The sequence below is a fragment of the Molothrus aeneus genome, chromosome 1 (assembly GCF_037042795.1).
Source record: "Molothrus aeneus isolate 106 chromosome 1, BPBGC_Maene_1.0, whole genome shotgun sequence".
Taxonomy (NCBI): domain Eukaryota; kingdom Metazoa; phylum Chordata; class Aves; order Passeriformes; family Icteridae; genus Molothrus; species Molothrus aeneus.
The window spans coordinates 93919078-93937258 of NC_089646.1; the positions used below are offsets into that span (position 1 = coordinate 93919078).

The following is an 18181-nucleotide window of genomic DNA, read 5'->3' on the forward strand; positions in this document are numbered from 1 at the left end:
AAATCAGCCCCCCCCCACTGAAGATTAAAATGGCCATGTTACAACTCCGTGTAAATTGGTCTGCAGTGGAAGCCCTAACAAGATCATTAAATATAAAAGCACTATTGGATGCTGGGAAAATACTGAGCTGCCCATATATATATGCATCTCCATAGACATGCATGAATAGACAGCATCAATGCCATCGATTTGAATAAGGAGGTAACACACAGGATTGAGGTGACTTTGCTTGTAGCTGACTTCCTTTTTTATTTGAAACTATCAGAACTGTAAATGTTTCTTCAACTTTTAAATCTTAGATTTTGGGAATAATAAGCCACTAAAGTAATTCCCTTGGTCGGTGTGGCCAAATAGGAAAACATTACTGTTACAGTGAAGTAAAATGGAGGGGTCATTTGTTGTTGTCATTGGAATTTTTTAAGGGGTTTTTTTTTGTAACCGAAGTTGATGCTTATTTTCAGAATTAATGATACTGTTACAGCATGTCAAAATAAGAGCTTTTGACTTGCCAATATATATCAGTAATGACCCTAGGAAAAGAAAAATCACATCTGCACTGGTGCAGTTCTTGGCTTTTCTAGGGCTGATCAATAATCACATTGTGCATTCATTCCCGCTAGCCCCCCACCCTGCAGGGTCAACTTTACTTACTAAGTCTTTACATTTCAGAAAAAGGACATAGGCTGCCTTTTGCATTACTAGTATCAATTTCAGTGTTTCCTTTGGGTCTAATTTACTGTTACCCATCCAAAAAATCAGTAACTTTTTGGTTTTTTTAATTTATTTATCTGTAATTTTTCAGGAGAGCTTTTCTCTTCTGCCTTCTGGTGCTGTGCTGAGAGGTCTGGGTAGAAACTGGGCTCAGGATGCTAAGGTTTGCTGTGGTTGTGCTATTTAAATGGATCCTCTCTTGATTGTATTGTAGCATCTGACAATGACAATGGGAGAACAACAGTTTCAGGGCCTCGTGTCTGGATGGTAACGCAGCTGCTGCAATAAAGTCTTGTTATGGTTGACCAGTCACATTTGGACAGTTATTTCTAATTAGAAGTTCCTATTTACGTTGCATTAGAAAATAGTTTGAAGCAAGCTGGTAGATGTTTGGGTGAAGTTAGTTCATTTTCTCCTCCTTGCCTTGAAAGATTAATTGTTGCTTTTTGTTTTGTCCTGCAGCCAGAATAAGTAGCCTTGAAAAAGATCTTGCTGTTAAAATAAGCTTTTTTTTTCTTTTTTTTTTCTTCCTTTTTTTTTTTAATATAATGTAGTGGTCTCAGCAACTGCTGTAAAATAAAGGATTATTGTGGGTAGTTCTGTCAGTGTTAGACATCACCAATAGTTTTAAGTCTTGTGATGGCATTTTGTGATTTCTGCATTGTTAGGTTTTTTTCCATGAAAGTACTAGTGTTAGTGGTTCCCTTTTATTCATTTCTTCATATTAGGGGGAAATGTAGTTTGTTCATAATGGATTATTGATTGGTCTGCGAACAGCAGAAGCCCCAAGGCCTTGTCATCAATGGTACTTACTCTCCCAATAGTGAATGCATCGCTTCATGCAGCCATTCGCAACCTCAGTCTGCAGAATATAAGCCCGTAATTGTTACTCTTGTGCAGCACAGTTTTTAGGGAGAGGAACTCTTCATTGTCATTATGGGATTTTCCCCCTCAATTTGTTCAAAGAATGGTCCCTTTGTTTTGGTAGCAAGATAAAGCTTGTCCTGGATGTTAATGATACATTTCAATTCATCGCTTAGAATACTACAGTGTAACTAGTAAAGTACATTTCTTTGTCTCTCAGAAGAAAAACACGCACAGTACACTAAAACACAAAGTATGTACTGAGTGGGTGACAGCTCTGTGTTTCTCAACATACCCTGTAGCAGTGTGAAAACAAACTCCCCCCTGCCCCCACCCAGCCTTGCTCCTGAACTGATTCCTGAGGACCCACAAAAAAATCTGGGTTACAGAGGTTTTGTTGACTTCATTTTGAGAGCAATCACCTCGTTGCAAATTCGTACCTCTCCAGCTTTTTCAGCGTTAGTGTTTTTACCTTTATTTCATGGATTCCTTCCTCTGCGAAGGGTGCGGCACCAGTTGGGAAAGGCCGGACTCTGCTTTCCTGGCTGCTGCTCGGAAGCCTGCTGCAAAATGTCATTAGCTCATGGAGGGAGAAAGACACAAAAATACATGATGTATTTGGAGAAGCTCAAAATAATATCTCAGGGTTCAGACAGCAAACTTTGCAAATGGGAAGAGCTTCACCAGCTGCAGGGGAAGGCTGGTTGAAAATAATTAAACAAAAAACGTTTTGCAAAATGCTGCCCAAGGATTTTAAAAGCCTGAGTGGAAATAGATTAATAGAAATTTCTTGTTTGTTTTTCCAGAAGCTTTTTGTTTTTCTTTTTCAGTCCTGTGTCAATTTTGGCAGGCTTCAACAGACTTCAGGAGGTCTGTTGTCCAGATTGCTACTTCTGATAACTGAATGCGTTTGGAAAATTTGCCAGTCTTCTGCAACTGGCTTGGGATTTTTGGATAGGTTTTTACTGGGTTAGTTTGGGTTACTCTCAAAAAATCCATTTAGAACTATGCTACCTTTATCTTTGTAGGCTGTGCAATGCCAGAATTTCCTGCAAATTCAGGTATAGGCTTACTGTTTAAAGATAAGCTCGTAGTTCTGGTGTAGTCTGTGGTATATAGTTTGGTGACATGGGCTGTGAGAGGCATTTGGGTAGGACTGGTGTGTAGATAAGGATGGCAGGACTGAGCCTTTAGTCAGGGCGATGGACTGATGAGCCCTGTGGGATGTGGCTGTCCAGAAGAAGCCATGTCCCCTCACAAAGGGAGGAGGAGGGTGTGCAGGTAGAGCAAGGCTGGTGTTTGTGGAGGACAGAGTCTGTAGCCCAGAGAGAAGACATGGAGGGGGGGGAAAGGTCTCTGTGGTTTAGAGAGCTCCAGGGCTGGTGGGGCAGCTGCACAATGTTGTGCCTTTTGTCCCCTCTCTTCCGGCACTTCGCTCTCGTCTGGTGCCTTTGCCCTGAATGGCAAAGCCTGTTTGGCTCTGAGGTGACCTGAGCCTTCTCAAATCAGCAGAGAGCCTCTCTCCACTCCAGGTCGCTGTTCTTCAAAAACACAACTTCCTCAAATTCACTTAGATATTTACATGCTGTGTCCTATCATTTCATCATCTAGAAGGAATTTCAGTAAGATATTTTTCAACCTATCATGATCAGATCATGCCTCCCATAGGTTTTCTTTTAGGTTTTTTTTTTTTTTTTTAAAGTCCTTGTTGCTCTTGGCAGAGGAACATGGTGGTGTGATTGCAGTGTATGTTCAAACCTCTTGGAGATTAGAAGAGCGATTGTTTCTCCAGTGCATTTATCTTTCAGATGGGACTTGAAATACACCCAGACTGAAAGCAGTTTGTTTTAAAATATACACTCTGCTATTTCAGTAGGTGTCTGTGTCTTCCCAAATTGTATTTTCTTCTTTATTATTTACTGAAGAGTTTTCCCTTCTTACCACTATATATCATGCAATATGATTTTAAAAATCATGTTTAATTGAGGAGAAATTTAAAAGAAATACATACTTTGCTTGTTCTGTGTTGGAACAGGAATAATTTTATATGTTTTTCTCTGTCTGCACTGCACAGCATATTTGTATATAAGAAATGAATTTGCAATTACTTTTCCAGTGTAGTATCTTTTGAATTCTTTTTGTCTTAATTTATTCTCCCTCTCTAGTTTTCCTGTGTTGTTTATTTTCAATTTCTCTTTTTATTAATTGTTTTCCAAGAGGCACAAAAGGTCCTTAGGAGGCTGTGTCTTTCCTTTGAGGACCTGTGGGCAGTCCTCAATACCTGGTCCTCTTCCAGAGTATGAAGGTGGGATGAAGAAAAGAGTAATATGTATTTCAGAGTGTTCCTGTGTTACACAAAGTGCTCTTTCCCTGTGCTTCTGTTCATGGCAAGGCTAGATGAGGGTCTTGCAGAAGTTGTGAGGGTGATGCAGCCGTGCACCAGGGTACCTGCTGAGCTGCCAGCAGGGACAGGCTACCACCGGCTCTCTGGGAAAGTCATGGATGGTGATGGAAAAGATGGGGGGGCTCTGTGGTGAGAGCAAGTCACTTTGGTCAAATGTGCTTTCTCTGAAAGGAAACAACTCTGTCCAAGTTAGTTTTAAAAACCAAAGGAGTTTTGATGTCTGAATGTTTGAAATAGAGTAGATTCTGACAAGTACTTGCTTTAAGTGTGTAGGGAAGCTTGTTTTCCCTTCGGGGGCACCAGGGGAATAAAACAAAGTTTGTTTTTTTTTGTTCCCATGTGTGTCAAGGCAAAGAATCTGCTGAGGCAATAGTGCAAGAAGAAACCTTATAACTAAAATATTTGGCTGTGCAAAGGCATTTATTTCTCAGCACACCACCCCTCATAGTTTTCAGTCTTTGTTCATTTTTCTCTTCCATCTTGCTTTATATACCAAACTTGTGTGTAAACAGTGATGATAAGTGTATTTAAAGGGGCTGAAAATGCCTCATGGATACTGGCCAGCTGCTTCTTACATGAACTGAGCTGCTGGTTCCTAGTTCAACAAAATGAACTGAATCTAGTTCCTCTGCCCCTTAGAGTATCACAGCTCCCCCAAGTAGCTGGATGGCATTTGGCATAGACTGCAGTGCCAGAAAATATTTTTAAAGACTATGTATTAATTTATGGTTTACATTCACTTTTGTTTTCTTATGGCTTGCCTCTCTGCTGGTAGGGCTTTCTGTGCTGTGACAGTCTGGGAGGAATCTGCAGGGTGGGTGTGACTGTGCTGTGGATTCTGTGTGATGAGCCAGTGCTATGGAACTGCAGGGTGAGCTTGGACCAAAGCAGTGGAGGGCTGCTGCTTAGCACCTGAAACACTTTCAGCAGCCTGAGGGTAGCTGGAGGTGGCTGCATTCCATGTGTGCTGATAGAGAATTATTTCAGAATACTTTAAAATCTGGAATTATTTCAAAATACAACCTTTTTTAGCATCACATCAGCTGAAAGAAACAAAGATAACGATGGCAAAATTTTACTTCTCATGAAAGAGTAACTGGTGTTGTTTGATTTACCAGTTGTCTTCTATCCATTGTGCCATCTTTAATGTTTAAAGTAAAATCTTTTACTTTAACCTTTAAAGTAAAAATTATTAAGACAGAATGTTATTTTCTATTGTTAGAATTTTTCACAGGTGATCTTTTGATCTTTCCCTTATTTTGTATGTTCAGTCTTCTAAATTGAAGCTTTTTTTCAAAGTTGTAATTTTATTTACTGCTTTCCAATGAACCAGCTTTGCTGTTCTGCAGAGAGACCCCTCTGGAAGAATTACTTCTAAGCAGCCACTCAAATTATATGAGGAGAGAGAAGTGAGTTGTTTATATATTGACCTCCATGTGCTGTGTAAAACAAGCTCAGATTGGGTGAACATTCTTCTTTCCCCCAGAATTTTGTCTGTGGAATATCAGACTTGAAATGTTGTGAGTCTTATGTGTGCATGAATTGGAATAATTCAAGTCTAGAAATACTTTTTTTCAACTTCTAAGTCACAGATTGCAGTGCATTGGGCAAGATTAACTAATAAAGATGAAAAAAAATTCTCAGAATATTTTTGTGAAGACAGTAACACTTCCATTAAGTATTTTAGACTAATAAAATTATTCAGTAGTTTTTAAGTCTGACATTTTTCCCCCTCAGGCCTAATTTAATACAGGACTAGGGGGATCTCCTGTGAGTGGCTAATACCCTTCTTATAAGTAATGCTTTCTTCATAGCCTCATTTTCATAACTAAGTTTCATTAATGAAAATGCTATAAATAATTAAAGTGAAATATGTCAAGACTAAGCCCAGGGAATCTGTGGCCAAGTAAACAAAGGGACTCTGAAGCTTTCGATCTACATGTGCTTGGACTGCTGTGTACAGCATTCTTGTCTAAGCTTTGCTCTTAAAGCTCTCTTGAACTTTCAGACAGGAAACACTGCAGAAAGTTGAGTTAAAATGGGCCCTACATTTTAAAATTTAAAAAAAGTTGTTAGTCTAAAAATCAGCCTGCCAATAGAAGCAATATCCTGACTGGTGTAAGCTGTAGAAAATTAAGAATGTAGAAAACAATGTATAAAATACATGGAAAAAATTTGTTCCCAAAGCTTTATATTTCTTTTCTGAAATGGTGTGGAACATTTCAGAAGAAACTGTTTACTTGCATTTAGCATAGTATACTTCAACCTGGTGTTTCTTTTTATGATTTAATGACTTCTAGGTTAAATCTTTGGTTATAAGACAATATAGGTTGTCACTTGGCAGTTTTAGGTTGTGGGTCAGATAAATAAGATGTTACTCTAAGTTGTTTCTTCCACTGATGGGCAATATAAACACACCACACTGTGGTGTGTTTGTACCTTCTGGTGCAGCCACAATTTCAGTGGCTGACATCCTCTATTCACCAAGGAAGTTTCTTCTGAGGCTGTCTCTGTTTGATTTTAAATGACTAATTTCAAAGATCAGTTTAGATTCTGTAGTTTGTAAACTTCCTGCTCATGTGGACTTCTGAATTTGAGATACCTATTTTTTTTTTTTGAATAATAAAAAATGCTTCATTCAAGAAATGAAATTGCTTTTGTAACTCATCCCTTAAATGTTATTGCCAGCTCTCAGAGGAGAAGGTAGTTTGGGTTTGATGCTGTTTGAGAACTCCCTAACATGCTAAATGGATACTAGATATGCAGAAATACCAGCCCAGAAATGAATGTCTTGTAGCAAATAAGAGGGCTAGATCAAATTAAATGTAATGAAATTCTTCTGTAGCCCATAACTGAGATGAGCATTGCGACAGTCTTGCTTTTTGTTTAGCTCCTGCTGGTGCTGTGGTAAGACTGCTTATTTACGTTTTGAAGAGACTCAGAGGTGAATACAGTGAGAAATCTTAAAATTTGCAGCTGTAGATCTGTAGCTCTTTGTTGAGTCATAGATGTCAAGTGATGGATGTGGGAATATATGGTCTCATTAGTGCTCTGCATATTTTTAGCTACATTTTAAGAAGCTGATGTTTTCTTAATGTGGCAATAGATCAGTTCTCTTCATTAGAGAATGCTGTGTTCTTTGATCTTAGTCATGTGGTGTTTGTAGTCCATAATGAGGGTAGGAGAAGGGGAAGATTTTGTTTTACAGTGTAGTAATTGGAAAAGAAACAGCCTGTGTGGATTTTGATCATTGTTTTTTGCTGTATACAAGGTGCTGGTGTGTTTCATCTTGCACTCAGATACTGACCCTTGCATTTATTCATGAAGAGATACAAAAATATTTAAAGTTTTATTAATCTGCTCTGTTAATCAGAGTTTTTTTTCTTGTTTTGTTTGTTTGTTTATAGTTAAAATTCTGTTTCATTGAGGTGGGTGGTGGTGTCATTTCCTGTGTGTCATGTTGACATAAATCACTCACATTTGAGGTAATTTGATAGCTACATCATCACTTTGCTTTGTTAGTTTGAGACTGAAATTTATACTTGGAGGGTCTTTTTAGTTCACTGTCCGGCAGGAAATAACTTTTAGTTTTCATGAGTGCTTTGTCAGGCTCTGCATTCTTGTTTGCTCTGTAATCAAAGTACTGAGCGTCCTCAGCCTTTGCGCCTTTCTGTGCCTGCCACTTCAAGCACAGCCAAGCTGTCTGAGACACAAAGTAATGCAGTTGCCAGCAGGAATATGATACTTACTAAAGTCTCTAGGAAAGCCTTTTATCTTTGGCAAGTAAGTATTTTACATGAAATTACACATGATGGTAAAGCCACAGATTTAAAGTGTAATAACCCCCACAAGAAATGTTTTCCTCATTTAAGGTGTATTTTTAGCCACTTCTGCCTGGTTTTAAAACAAAAAATATTTTTAAAGTTTGCACTTCGTTCAAGTGTGATGTCAGCGTATGGAAATGAGTATTTGCTCTTTTATGGATTTTACTTATTTAGTAATTATGCTTGTCATTGAAGTCTAGAATATCAACAGAAAGAGAAACTACTGCCTTTTGGTGCAATAGATTGTCATATGGTGTGCTTCTGAGTGCGGAGTGAGTGATGGAAGCTGCTGAATTCAAAACATGAACAGGTTTGAATATATTTAAGAATCTGTACATTTGTGTGATTTTGTTCTTGTTTCAGGTGATCTATGCCTTCTGCTTACAAAGCACACAGAAATAAATTGGTGCTGTGGACTCTGTGGAGCGGCTGAAAGAAGCGTCACCCTGAGAATGAAGCAATAGAACCCCTCTCTGCAGAACCGTATGATTGAGAACGCGGTCCAGCCCTCCTCTGCTGCCGGACATGCTTTTGTCCTCCTGCCCCGCTTACCCCCTGCTGCAGTAATACAGATGGATCGTAGCAGAGAGGCAGAAATGGAGTTACGGAGATCCTCCAGCCCTGGCAAGCTAAGCAAGAACGACGTGGATGCTGACAAGACCATGTGCCACAGCTGTTGCATCTGTGGTAAAAGTTTCCCTTTTCAGAGCTCCCTGTCGCAGCACATGAGGAAGCACACAGGTGAGAAGCCCTACAAATGCCCTTACTGTGATCACAGAGCTTCCCAAAAGGGCAACCTGAAGATTCACATCCGCAGTCACAGGACAGGCACTTTAAGTCAGGGGCACGAGGCAGAGATGGGAGAGGCACAGCTGGGGGAGATGGGTGTTTCTGAGGGCCTTGGCGGGTGCACCAGCCCCACTAAAAGTACGTCTGCCTGCAACAAGATATTGAACGGTACCACTCAGGTCGATAGCAGCAAGATCTTGTTGAGAAGCAGCAAGAAGGAGGTCACAGAGATGGCACCAGCTGAGGAGGATGACAAGCTGACCTCTTACCAGTGCACCTTCTGCAAAAACAAATTCGAAAGGAAGAAGGACCTGGAGCAGCACCTGCACCAGGTCCACAAACCATTCAAGTGCAGGTTGTGCAGCTACATGACCCTGAGGGAGGAGACGCTGTTAAACCACATAGAGAAAGACCATATAACAGCTCAGGTCCCCAATGGGGAGACCTACACTGAGAACTGCAAGAGCGAGCTGAATGTGGGCGAGTTCCCATGCGAAGTCTGTGGTCAGACCTTTAGTCAAACCTGGTTCCTGAAAGCTCACATGAAAAAGCACAGGGGGTCATTTGATCATGGGTGCCATATTTGTGGCAGGAGATTCAAGGAGCCCTGGTTTCTCAAAAACCACATGAAGTCGCATGGCCCCAGGTCTGGGAGCAAAAACAAACCAAAAAATGATTTGGAGCTGATTGCCACTATCAATGATGTGATACAAGAGGAGACAATTGTGACCGGCCTATCTCTTTATGAAGTTTGCACCAAGTGTGGAAATCTGTTTACAAATATGGAAAGCCTGAAAGTGCATAATGCTGTTCACTACCGTGTGCAGCCGGGCAGCACCGGGGATAAAGCTGAGGGCTTGACTGATGGGAGCCTGAGCTCCTCGGTAACCAAGCAGTTTTTCTTGCAGTGTCTCAATCTACGGCCATCTGTTGGGCTGGATAGAGTTATGAGAGGACAGCCTGGGAAAAGAGTAGCTGAGCTGGATCCGGTCAGTAGCTACCAAGCTTGGCAGCTGGCCACCAAAGGAAAAGTAGTAGAGCCCTCAGAGTATGTGAAGTATGTGGGATGGGATGAGGCCCTGGCAGATGCAGATGTGACTTATGACAAGGATAAGAGGGAGTATATCCTTGTCAACCAGGAGAAGCGCAAGCGAGACCAGGACTCGCCCAGCAACCCCAAGAAGAAGAGCTGCACTGGTGGGCGCCTGGAGAAACCCGGCAGTGTCCCAGCGGGGGAGAGCTGCCCGCCTGCCCCCGGGGATCTGGACTATCGCCCTGCCTCGCGGCAGAGCCGGCGGGCTGCCCAGAACAAGTCCACGGAGTGCTTTGAGTGCGGGAAGATCTTCCGCACCTACCACCAAATGGTGCTGCACTCGCGGGTGCACCGCAAGGAGCGCAGGAGCTGCAGCGAGGGCGGGACGGCCGCCCAGCCCGACCGCTACGGCTCCAGCAGCGAGGAAGGGGACTCGGGCTCGGTCAGCGGGCCCAGCACCCCTGGCTCTGCATCTGCCCCGGAGGACTCGGCCACCTCTGCCTTGGGAGAGGAGGGGGCTGAGGAGAGCTCGGAGGAGGGAGCAGCCAATCCCTTGCTAGGTAAGATTGCTCCCACCTTTGCCCCAGTAATTGTTGCTGGTCCCTTTGTCTCCTCGTCTGGGACACAGTGATGACCAGAGGGAGAAATACGTGAAAGCATGGTGCTGGTAATAAGAGCAAGATGATGTTTTTGTAATGTGCTGGTGAACTTGTATTTTGATGAAGGACACCTGAGAAGTATTTTAGTTGCCTATAGCAACACTGTAGGATATTCAGGATAGCCCCCTGGATGTCCTGGGGGCTGCTTTTCCACAATTCATGGGTGTCCTGTTCTGCCTGCAGTGTAGAGGTGTAGCCTGCATAGCGTAGCCCCAAAGCACATAAATTTGTTAAAATGCCAGCATGAGAGGAGTCTCTCTCCTCTTCTCCGCTTCACTTCCCAAATTGTGTTTATAACTCCAAAGGCTATAATTAATCTCTCTGGATTAAAGCAGTCCTTTGAGCCCAATGCTACTAAATGGAACAAATTATTCTCCAAATAGAGCAAAGTAAATATTTAAAAGAACACCATTAAGCACTTTCGTATCTTTTTTTTTTAATCCTTTATTTTTGTTGTTCACCATGCTTTGTTTATAATACCCTTTTAGAAATGTGAGATTAACCATTCTCTCCTTACTAGCCCTTCTGCTGGTTTTTGTTTGTTTTCTGTTTGGTGAACAAAAACGGTTTCCTCTCATTTTCATTCCTTTTGTTGTGAAGAACATAGTTATCTATAGAGTTAAACTCATTTTCAAGACCATCGTGGATGAAGTAATCTGCACCATTGTGGAAGAGAGTGGGTTTATTCAATTACCTTGCTCTTTCAGGATATTATATAATGTTGCCTTTTCTCCTGGCTTCAGACCTCACAGCAGCAAAGCAACATTTACCAGAATTGTGAATTGTTACATGTTTTTCATAATTTTTTAAGCAATTGTGGATATATTCAAATTAATCCAAGAACACCAATTTTTTTTTCTTTTTTACCTTTCCATTAAAAAAAACAATTCCAGAAAGTCTAGTGACAAGCTAGATTCCTACAGATTCTTAAATATTTGCGGTATGATTACTTGCAAGTTTAAAAGACTCAGAATTTGGCTTTCCTATGTGCTGTTGGATTCTTGAACACTTAAATTTCTTTTTGGGTACATGCCTACTTTGTGTGCAAGTCCATCAGCTGCCACCTGACATACTTAGGTTCAGCTGACACAAGGTATGGTGATAAAACTGCAGCTTTGTCTAGAGTTAAATGGGGCTGCCATGTTGCACCAGTGAAATGTACAGTGCTGCAATCAGAACTGCTGGGATGGAAAACCATTTCTCTGGACATGGGCAAAAATACTGCAACACTTCTTTGTATGATGTTCACATAGGAAAACTGTTCTTATATGCTCTCCATATTTTATTTCTAACAAGAGGAGTTTTCGCAAATCTTTGCCTGTTTTGCTTCTTGCCTCAACTCAGGCTTTGAGCCCTTGCTGCAGGACTGAAAGGGGAAAGTTAGTCACACAGCACTTTGCTCTCACAGGAATTAAAGTTACTGGCTTAACTGATGCCAGCAACTGGAAACTCACTTCCTTGGGTATCAAATTGATCCTTGTTTGTTTTAACTGTAAAGAAGCAGCAAACTGATGGGCCTGAATAAAGGCACATTTTGGAAAAGGGATATATTTGCAATGATGGGCTGGGAGGGTGGCTGCTGCATTTTATATTTGCTAGTATCACAGCTGAAGAGCTAATCAAGTATTTAATTGGCTAATGAGAAATGTTTCCGTGCAAGAGAAATGCTGCCTATTACTAGAGGTTATTTAACTCAAATCACTGTCTCAATGAAGGGAACATTTTTTTTACAAATGATAGATTTTTTTAATTTGAAAGAAAGTTTAAGGTTTTTTTGCTTATTTGTTTTGTTATGTATAAAAGGAGTTTTCATAGGCAAATGTTCAGGACTAAAGTTTCCCAATTTTATCTTTTTGGTATGGAGGTTTATTAGCACTGCCCTGGTATTGTGTTCTAAGGAACAGCAGTCCTTCTGTCCAACAAGCTGTAAGATTAATTTTATTCTTTTGCAGATTCTGCTGTAACTCAAGATGGTTTTTTTTCCCTCCCCTATGAACAGTAACTTAAGGTGTATGGAATATAGGCCAGATTCTGCCCTCATGTATGTACCTGCAAAAATGAGGTGTTCTGGTATGGCCTTGAAGCACATTTTGTCCTAGAACTGCTGTAGTTTGCTGTCCTTTGCTGCAGCTTTTTTTAGTTACTCTTCCAGGTGAAGATTTTCCATCAAGAATAGAGCTCCAGCCCCATGGACAGGCTTCCTTCCCAGTGGATGCTGACAAGCAGGGCTCTCAGTTCCTGCTCCTGAAATTATTTCTACCGCATTATTTTTACTTGGGCTGTAATGAGGAAAATCTTGTGCTACTCAAAAGGTTATACAATATTTGGTTGTTTTTTTTTTTTTTTACTTTCTTATCTTTACTCTCTGTTTCCCCTTTTCATGCATTACTATGTTATCCTGTGTCAGAAAAGGGCCTTGGGACTGCCAAGTATTGAATGCTGTGGCCTTGACTCAGCTGAAAGTATTTCTTTGTGCATTTAATTCTTAATAATCTGAGGAGCGCTGTTGACGCATGGGGTCTTGCAGCAGGGAAGCTGGCAGAGCACCTCTGTGGTCACTTAGGGCCAGCAGGTGTAGGGGCTCAGGGTGGCAGGAGCAGGGATTATTGACAGGGCTCACTGGGAGAAGAGCAAGAATTGGGGTTGAGAGGCTCCAGGGCAGGCACTCCTTTAAACAGGAATTTGCCCCTGCTGCCTTTGTTGAGTAACATCATGATTTCTCAGGAACCGGCGTGTAGTGTTGCAAATCCAGTTTATCAGCTGCTGGGCTGACTACAAAGTGTGCTTCATCTGGTTGGAGGGAGGGTAAATACTAGTTTTGTAGAACTACACATAGTGTACTGTGTGATACCTGTCATGCAGAAATCACACATGAAGTCTTTGTGCTTTGTGTGACGGCCATGTGGGAAGAGGTGGCTCAGAGCACTTTTGCTTCCTTGAGACCAGACTTTGGATGTTTTTGAGGTATTCCTGCCCCAGATGATTCTTCATTTTTATTTATCATTCAAGCCACTTGAAAAACTGTACCTTAATGTTCACCAAAGTTGCATCCAAAGCTGTGTGAACTATCTGTAGATTGCTGCTACCTCTTCCCCAAATTGAGGTTTTTGGCTGGGGTTTTTTTAATGATTTTCATTTTTCCCTGAAAAGAACCCCAGAGATATGACTGAGAGAGTAGTGAGGGATTATGTATGTGTTGATAAAAGTGAAAGGAAAACACTGTTTTTATAATCTTTCATCTTCTCACCTAAAATGTAGCTTTAGATATATGAAAGTAATTTGGTGGTTAGTATTTTTAAGGCATGAGCCCCTTCATTGCCACGGTGGTTTTAGCAGCGAAGGTGCTTGGGTTTGTTACATTAGGCTATATGTCAGTCCTGAAATGAAGAAGGAAGAATAATTTTTGAGGCTGTGACTGCTGTTGGCAGGTGGAAAGATGAGGAGATGAAGTGAAAAGAATTTAAATACCTCTTGGTTCTTGGCAAGCATGGAGTAAAAGCACAGACCTGAGATAGCCCAGCCAGTGAGGAAGTGCCATACAGGTGGTACTTCTTCTTGCATGTCATTGTCAGTCTGGGCTGGGAGTAAATGTTAAAATTTATCTAGGAGGGGAAAAGAAAGAAAATAAAAGAAAAGAAGAAAAGAGAAGGACTGTTATATAGGAATAAAGGAGAGGAATGCTGCTTCTAGCGTGGCCAAGTCAAGGAAGGACATCAGGGAAAGGAGAGGATGTATCACCTTGGAATGCTGCTTCCAGTAAAAACCATCCTGTGTATTCTATTTCCTTTATCTCCTGCCTCTGCTCTCCCTTCTCTTTACCTTTTTTCCCTTCTGTTGGACTCCTCTGATTTTTTGAAGTGTTTTAAGGAGAGACTGATTCACCTGTATTGCACACACGACTGCGAGTGAGGGCTGTTGTGATGGGCGCTGTACCCGTACTGCTTTCAGCCCGAGGAGCTCGTGACCTGACTGAGGTGGGCACAAGACTCTGCAGAATGTAAAAAAACTCAAACAGTGAATACCAAACAGTGGTGTGTGGCTGTGCTTGGTTTACCTCAAGCATCACTGGTGGCGTGGTGGGACCTGCTTAGATAGAACATGAGCACCATGAAGGAGTGGGATGAGATGGGAGTAAGGTGCAGGTGGAGAGAAAGGAGAATGGCAAGAAGCAGGACCTTGGTGAAGGGAGCTGAGCCACATGATGAGGTTTCAGGGGGGATGGGGGGCTCAAGAGAGGTGTGCAATGGCATTGGAGTTCAGACCCTCCAAGGCAGTGCCAGCATTGATGGCTTGCACTGAAGCTCTAAAGGCTCATGATGTGCTGTGCTCAGGTGGGTCACTCCATGAGGATTTCCATGTGAAAATGAGAAAGTCTGGACCTCTTTCTTTGTGTTTGTTACATTTCAAAAACTCTTAGTAGAGCATGGCCAGAGACTGATTTAGTATTTTTTTTTAGTAAACTGAAGAGACAGCTGCCTATGAATTGCTTACAGGTTATACAGTCTTGGGGATGTAACAGATACCATTTATCCCAGGCCTGTTACATGAAAATTCTATACATAAACTGGAATGCTTGAATAGAAACATAACATTAGCAAGTTCTGAGGAAAAAGTATAGCAGAGATTTATGAAGCATAAATTTCAACTTTGTTTTGCTCAGATATGAATTATAACAAGTCTAGGAGCTGGAACTTTATTGAGAAATGCATCTTTTCAGAAATCTTTTGATGTAACATAATTCAAAAGTAAAAGTTGTTTAGTGTTGCTTTAATATTTTAGTAAAGCAGCAAGGCTGTAATTTTTGGGAGGAAAGCAACAATAAGAATAAAACAGCTAAGCAAATGAAATTAGAAAAATAAAAATGTATTGTAATTCCAGAGAACAGAGCTAGTTCTAGTAAATGTTTTCTGTTGCTAGCATGAGTGTATGGAACAGCTGCCAGTATCCAGTACCAGGACTTCATTGTTCCTACATGAAAAAGTGTTTCTCTGTGTGCAAGGGGAGGTCTCTCCACTATGTAAAAACCAAACATTTTTATTACATATCTTGATTAATTACACTTCAGATGCTTCTCATGCCAGACACTCAGTGTAAATCCCACAGCATTGTGCTGCTAAGGGCAGTGCTCTTGGGGCATTTTACAGCAAATGAGATCTTGCTCTATGTGTACAGTCTTAAGTATGTTTAAGTTATCTAACGTATTTAGTTTGCTGAAGGAGCATATAACAAACTGGAGAATGTTTCAGTGCTGGACAATTGGTAACTATTGCCCCAGGCTTCCAAGAAATAAGGCAGTTTCAAGGAGGAACAGTGTCTCAGAACTGTGAAGATAAGAATGTTATGCTGTGATTACGCATTCACCACCAGTTAATTTGGGCATTGCTGAGGGGTGGTTGTTGGAATACCATTTCAGCTTTACAACTCAAACTAGTTGTTTGGATTCTTAACTCCAGTGAGATCAATGAAACTCTGGGACTTGGAATTACAAGCAAATTGATGCTTCAAATCATAGGGGAAGTTGGGCAGAGGCAAAGAACCTGTGCTAGCAGTAAGAGATCCATTAGATGTTGGTTGGGGCTTAGCAGAATTCAGCTGTTCCTTAAAGCAAATTTGGACTAGACCTGTTACCTGGTTTGTTACGTAGTTTGAATACAGACAGCTAATAATTAGACGGCTAATAATACCATTTAGAAATTTCTCTTTCCTATCTGCCTTGCTGTAATGCAAGTCCAATGTAATGGACTGTAATGATAGTCCAGTCATGATACATGTTAGCAAAGGCATGTGCAGTGTGGTACTTTCTCATGATCTGAGGTTTCTCTGCAAAACACTGCAGGTTGAACTATCATTTTTGACCAGTACAGGTCATATCTCCTGTGTATGTCTCCACAGCAGCATTTGTTACTTTTTCCTCTCCTTTGGACTCCTGTACTCTCCTCCAGACTGCAGATGGTATCTCTTACGTGAGTATACACATTCCTGTGGTGTTGCCCTCAGCAGTATTTTTTGATTCTATTTGTCTTTAACTGTGGGTTGATCTTAATGGAAATACTTACCAAGGAAACAGAACAAAATAGAAATTATGCTGATTGTCCCAAGAAAATGGATAGCACGAAAAATTCTGGCACCCAGGATCAATGCAGTGTGTACTGAGAGGAGAGGAAGAGAGAAAAGCCATGGGACATCTAGGAAGTGGTTAATACCTCCCTTGCCAGGTGCACCTCACACCCATGAAGTTGCTTGCCCCTTCTGTATTTTAGGCTGATGGTGGGAGCTATGCTTCAGCAAATCCATGCAGGAAGTGTTTGATTGGAACAGGGCAGCAATGCTTTGGCATAAAGCAGTCTGTACCCTTTAATGCTGTCCATTAACCTGACACCATACTGACTAAGGAACATGCAACAATTGCCCTGTGGGAATCTTGGGTAAATTCCACTGTGTTCCTGATGACCACACTTTGCTCGGCATTACCAGGCCTGTTTTACCCAGTCCCAGGTAATGTGGGTGGCCAGCAAGAGTGTTAAACAGCAATTCAAGTTCCTCTTGAAATGGGGCATGGTGATGAGGAACAGATAACACACAGTCAGCTCAAGTCAGAACTAAGGATTATTGGTTGAGCTTGGGATACTTCAGTAGATTAATGGCTTGTTGTGACAGAGATTGCCTTTATTGCTGCTCAGAGACAATTTCTTATGCAGCTTTTTAAAGTTATTAGACCAGCTGTAGCACTACTTTTATTCCTTGTAAACATTTCTGTGAGGGTGTTAAGTGCAGAAGAACTTCGTGCATGTCAAAGATACTTCTGCTGTATTTAGCTTTAATTGTTAGTGTTCCTTTTTTGCAGGTTACCATATGCAATTACAAGTGACACAGTGAGATAGAAGTATTATTTAGGCAGCTTATTGTTGCTGTGCTTCTGTGATATAAGCAAAACCACAACTCAGCTTGGAAGAAAAATTGTACAAGGTGCTAAGAGGGAGATAGGTTTACCCAACCTTTATTTTATCTCTTAGGAAGCAAGGAAATGTGGTTTCTTAAAGGTAGGTCATAGTAGGTAAGTTTTGCCCTGAAGCTTATGGAAAATGCCCAAGATTATTTCTTCATACTACTACTTTCACAGTTTTTGGAAATGTTGTCCCAAGTGCTGCTTCAAAGGATTGCTTATGTCTTTGTTTATTCCTTCCTGAGCTGTCAGTCACCATTCCACACTTACCATACACTAGTATTTAAAAAAAAATATTTCCAAGGGTGTGGAAAGGTATTGGCAATCTTGGTTTCAGTTTGTGCAGTCAAAAATACCCCTTTAAGTCAGTTGCACAGGGATTCCAGTGCTCATACTGGGCTTTCAGCTCTTCGTCAGTAAATACGATAGATGTCTGCATATAGGGATGTTCACTTGGAAATCCTGCTGCACAGAACCTCAGTTTTAACAAATCCCTTACTTCTTGACACCTGCTCTGACCTTGCTGCCTTGTAAACGTCAGTTTAGCATCTCTAGTAACTCTTTGTACTGGATGTTTCTATTACATCAAACTGTAGCTTGTGAAATACTGCTTTGTGACATTTACAGTCAAAAGATCACATTGTGTAGTGCTTTTATTTTCAAGCAGAGGCAGTTTCTGATCAGTGAGTGAGGACTGCATCTCCCCAGCTAGTAAAACAAGAATCAGATGATGAAAATTGTGATGGTAGCGTTTTAATCTGATTCCCAAATACTTTGGTAGCTCCATGACTGTGCTTAGTGGGATTCTGCTGATCTGTAAATGACTGCTAACGAGGGGCTTGTATAAATGTCTTTAATGTTAAATCTTTTTGTGGTTCTTAACATTATGGTTCACAGTTTGCCCTTGATCAAGAGTCAGATTTTCGTTTTTAGTGCATTAGATTTGGCAGTAGG

The 18181-nt window shown here is 41.1% G+C and overlaps 1 protein-coding gene across 1 annotated transcript in view; it reads left to right on the forward strand.

Annotated features, from left to right (window-relative positions):
- Positions 1-18181, forward strand: part of ZNF516 (zinc finger protein 516) — a 99669-nt gene that overhangs the window by 34097 nt on the left and 47391 nt on the right. The window contains exon 2 of the mRNA XM_066546110.1: positions 8167-10185. Coding sequence (XP_066402207.1) covers positions 8289-10185 — 1897 coding nt within the window. The 5' untranslated portion in view covers positions 8167-8288. The remainder of the gene's footprint in view (positions 1-8166; positions 10186-18181) is intronic.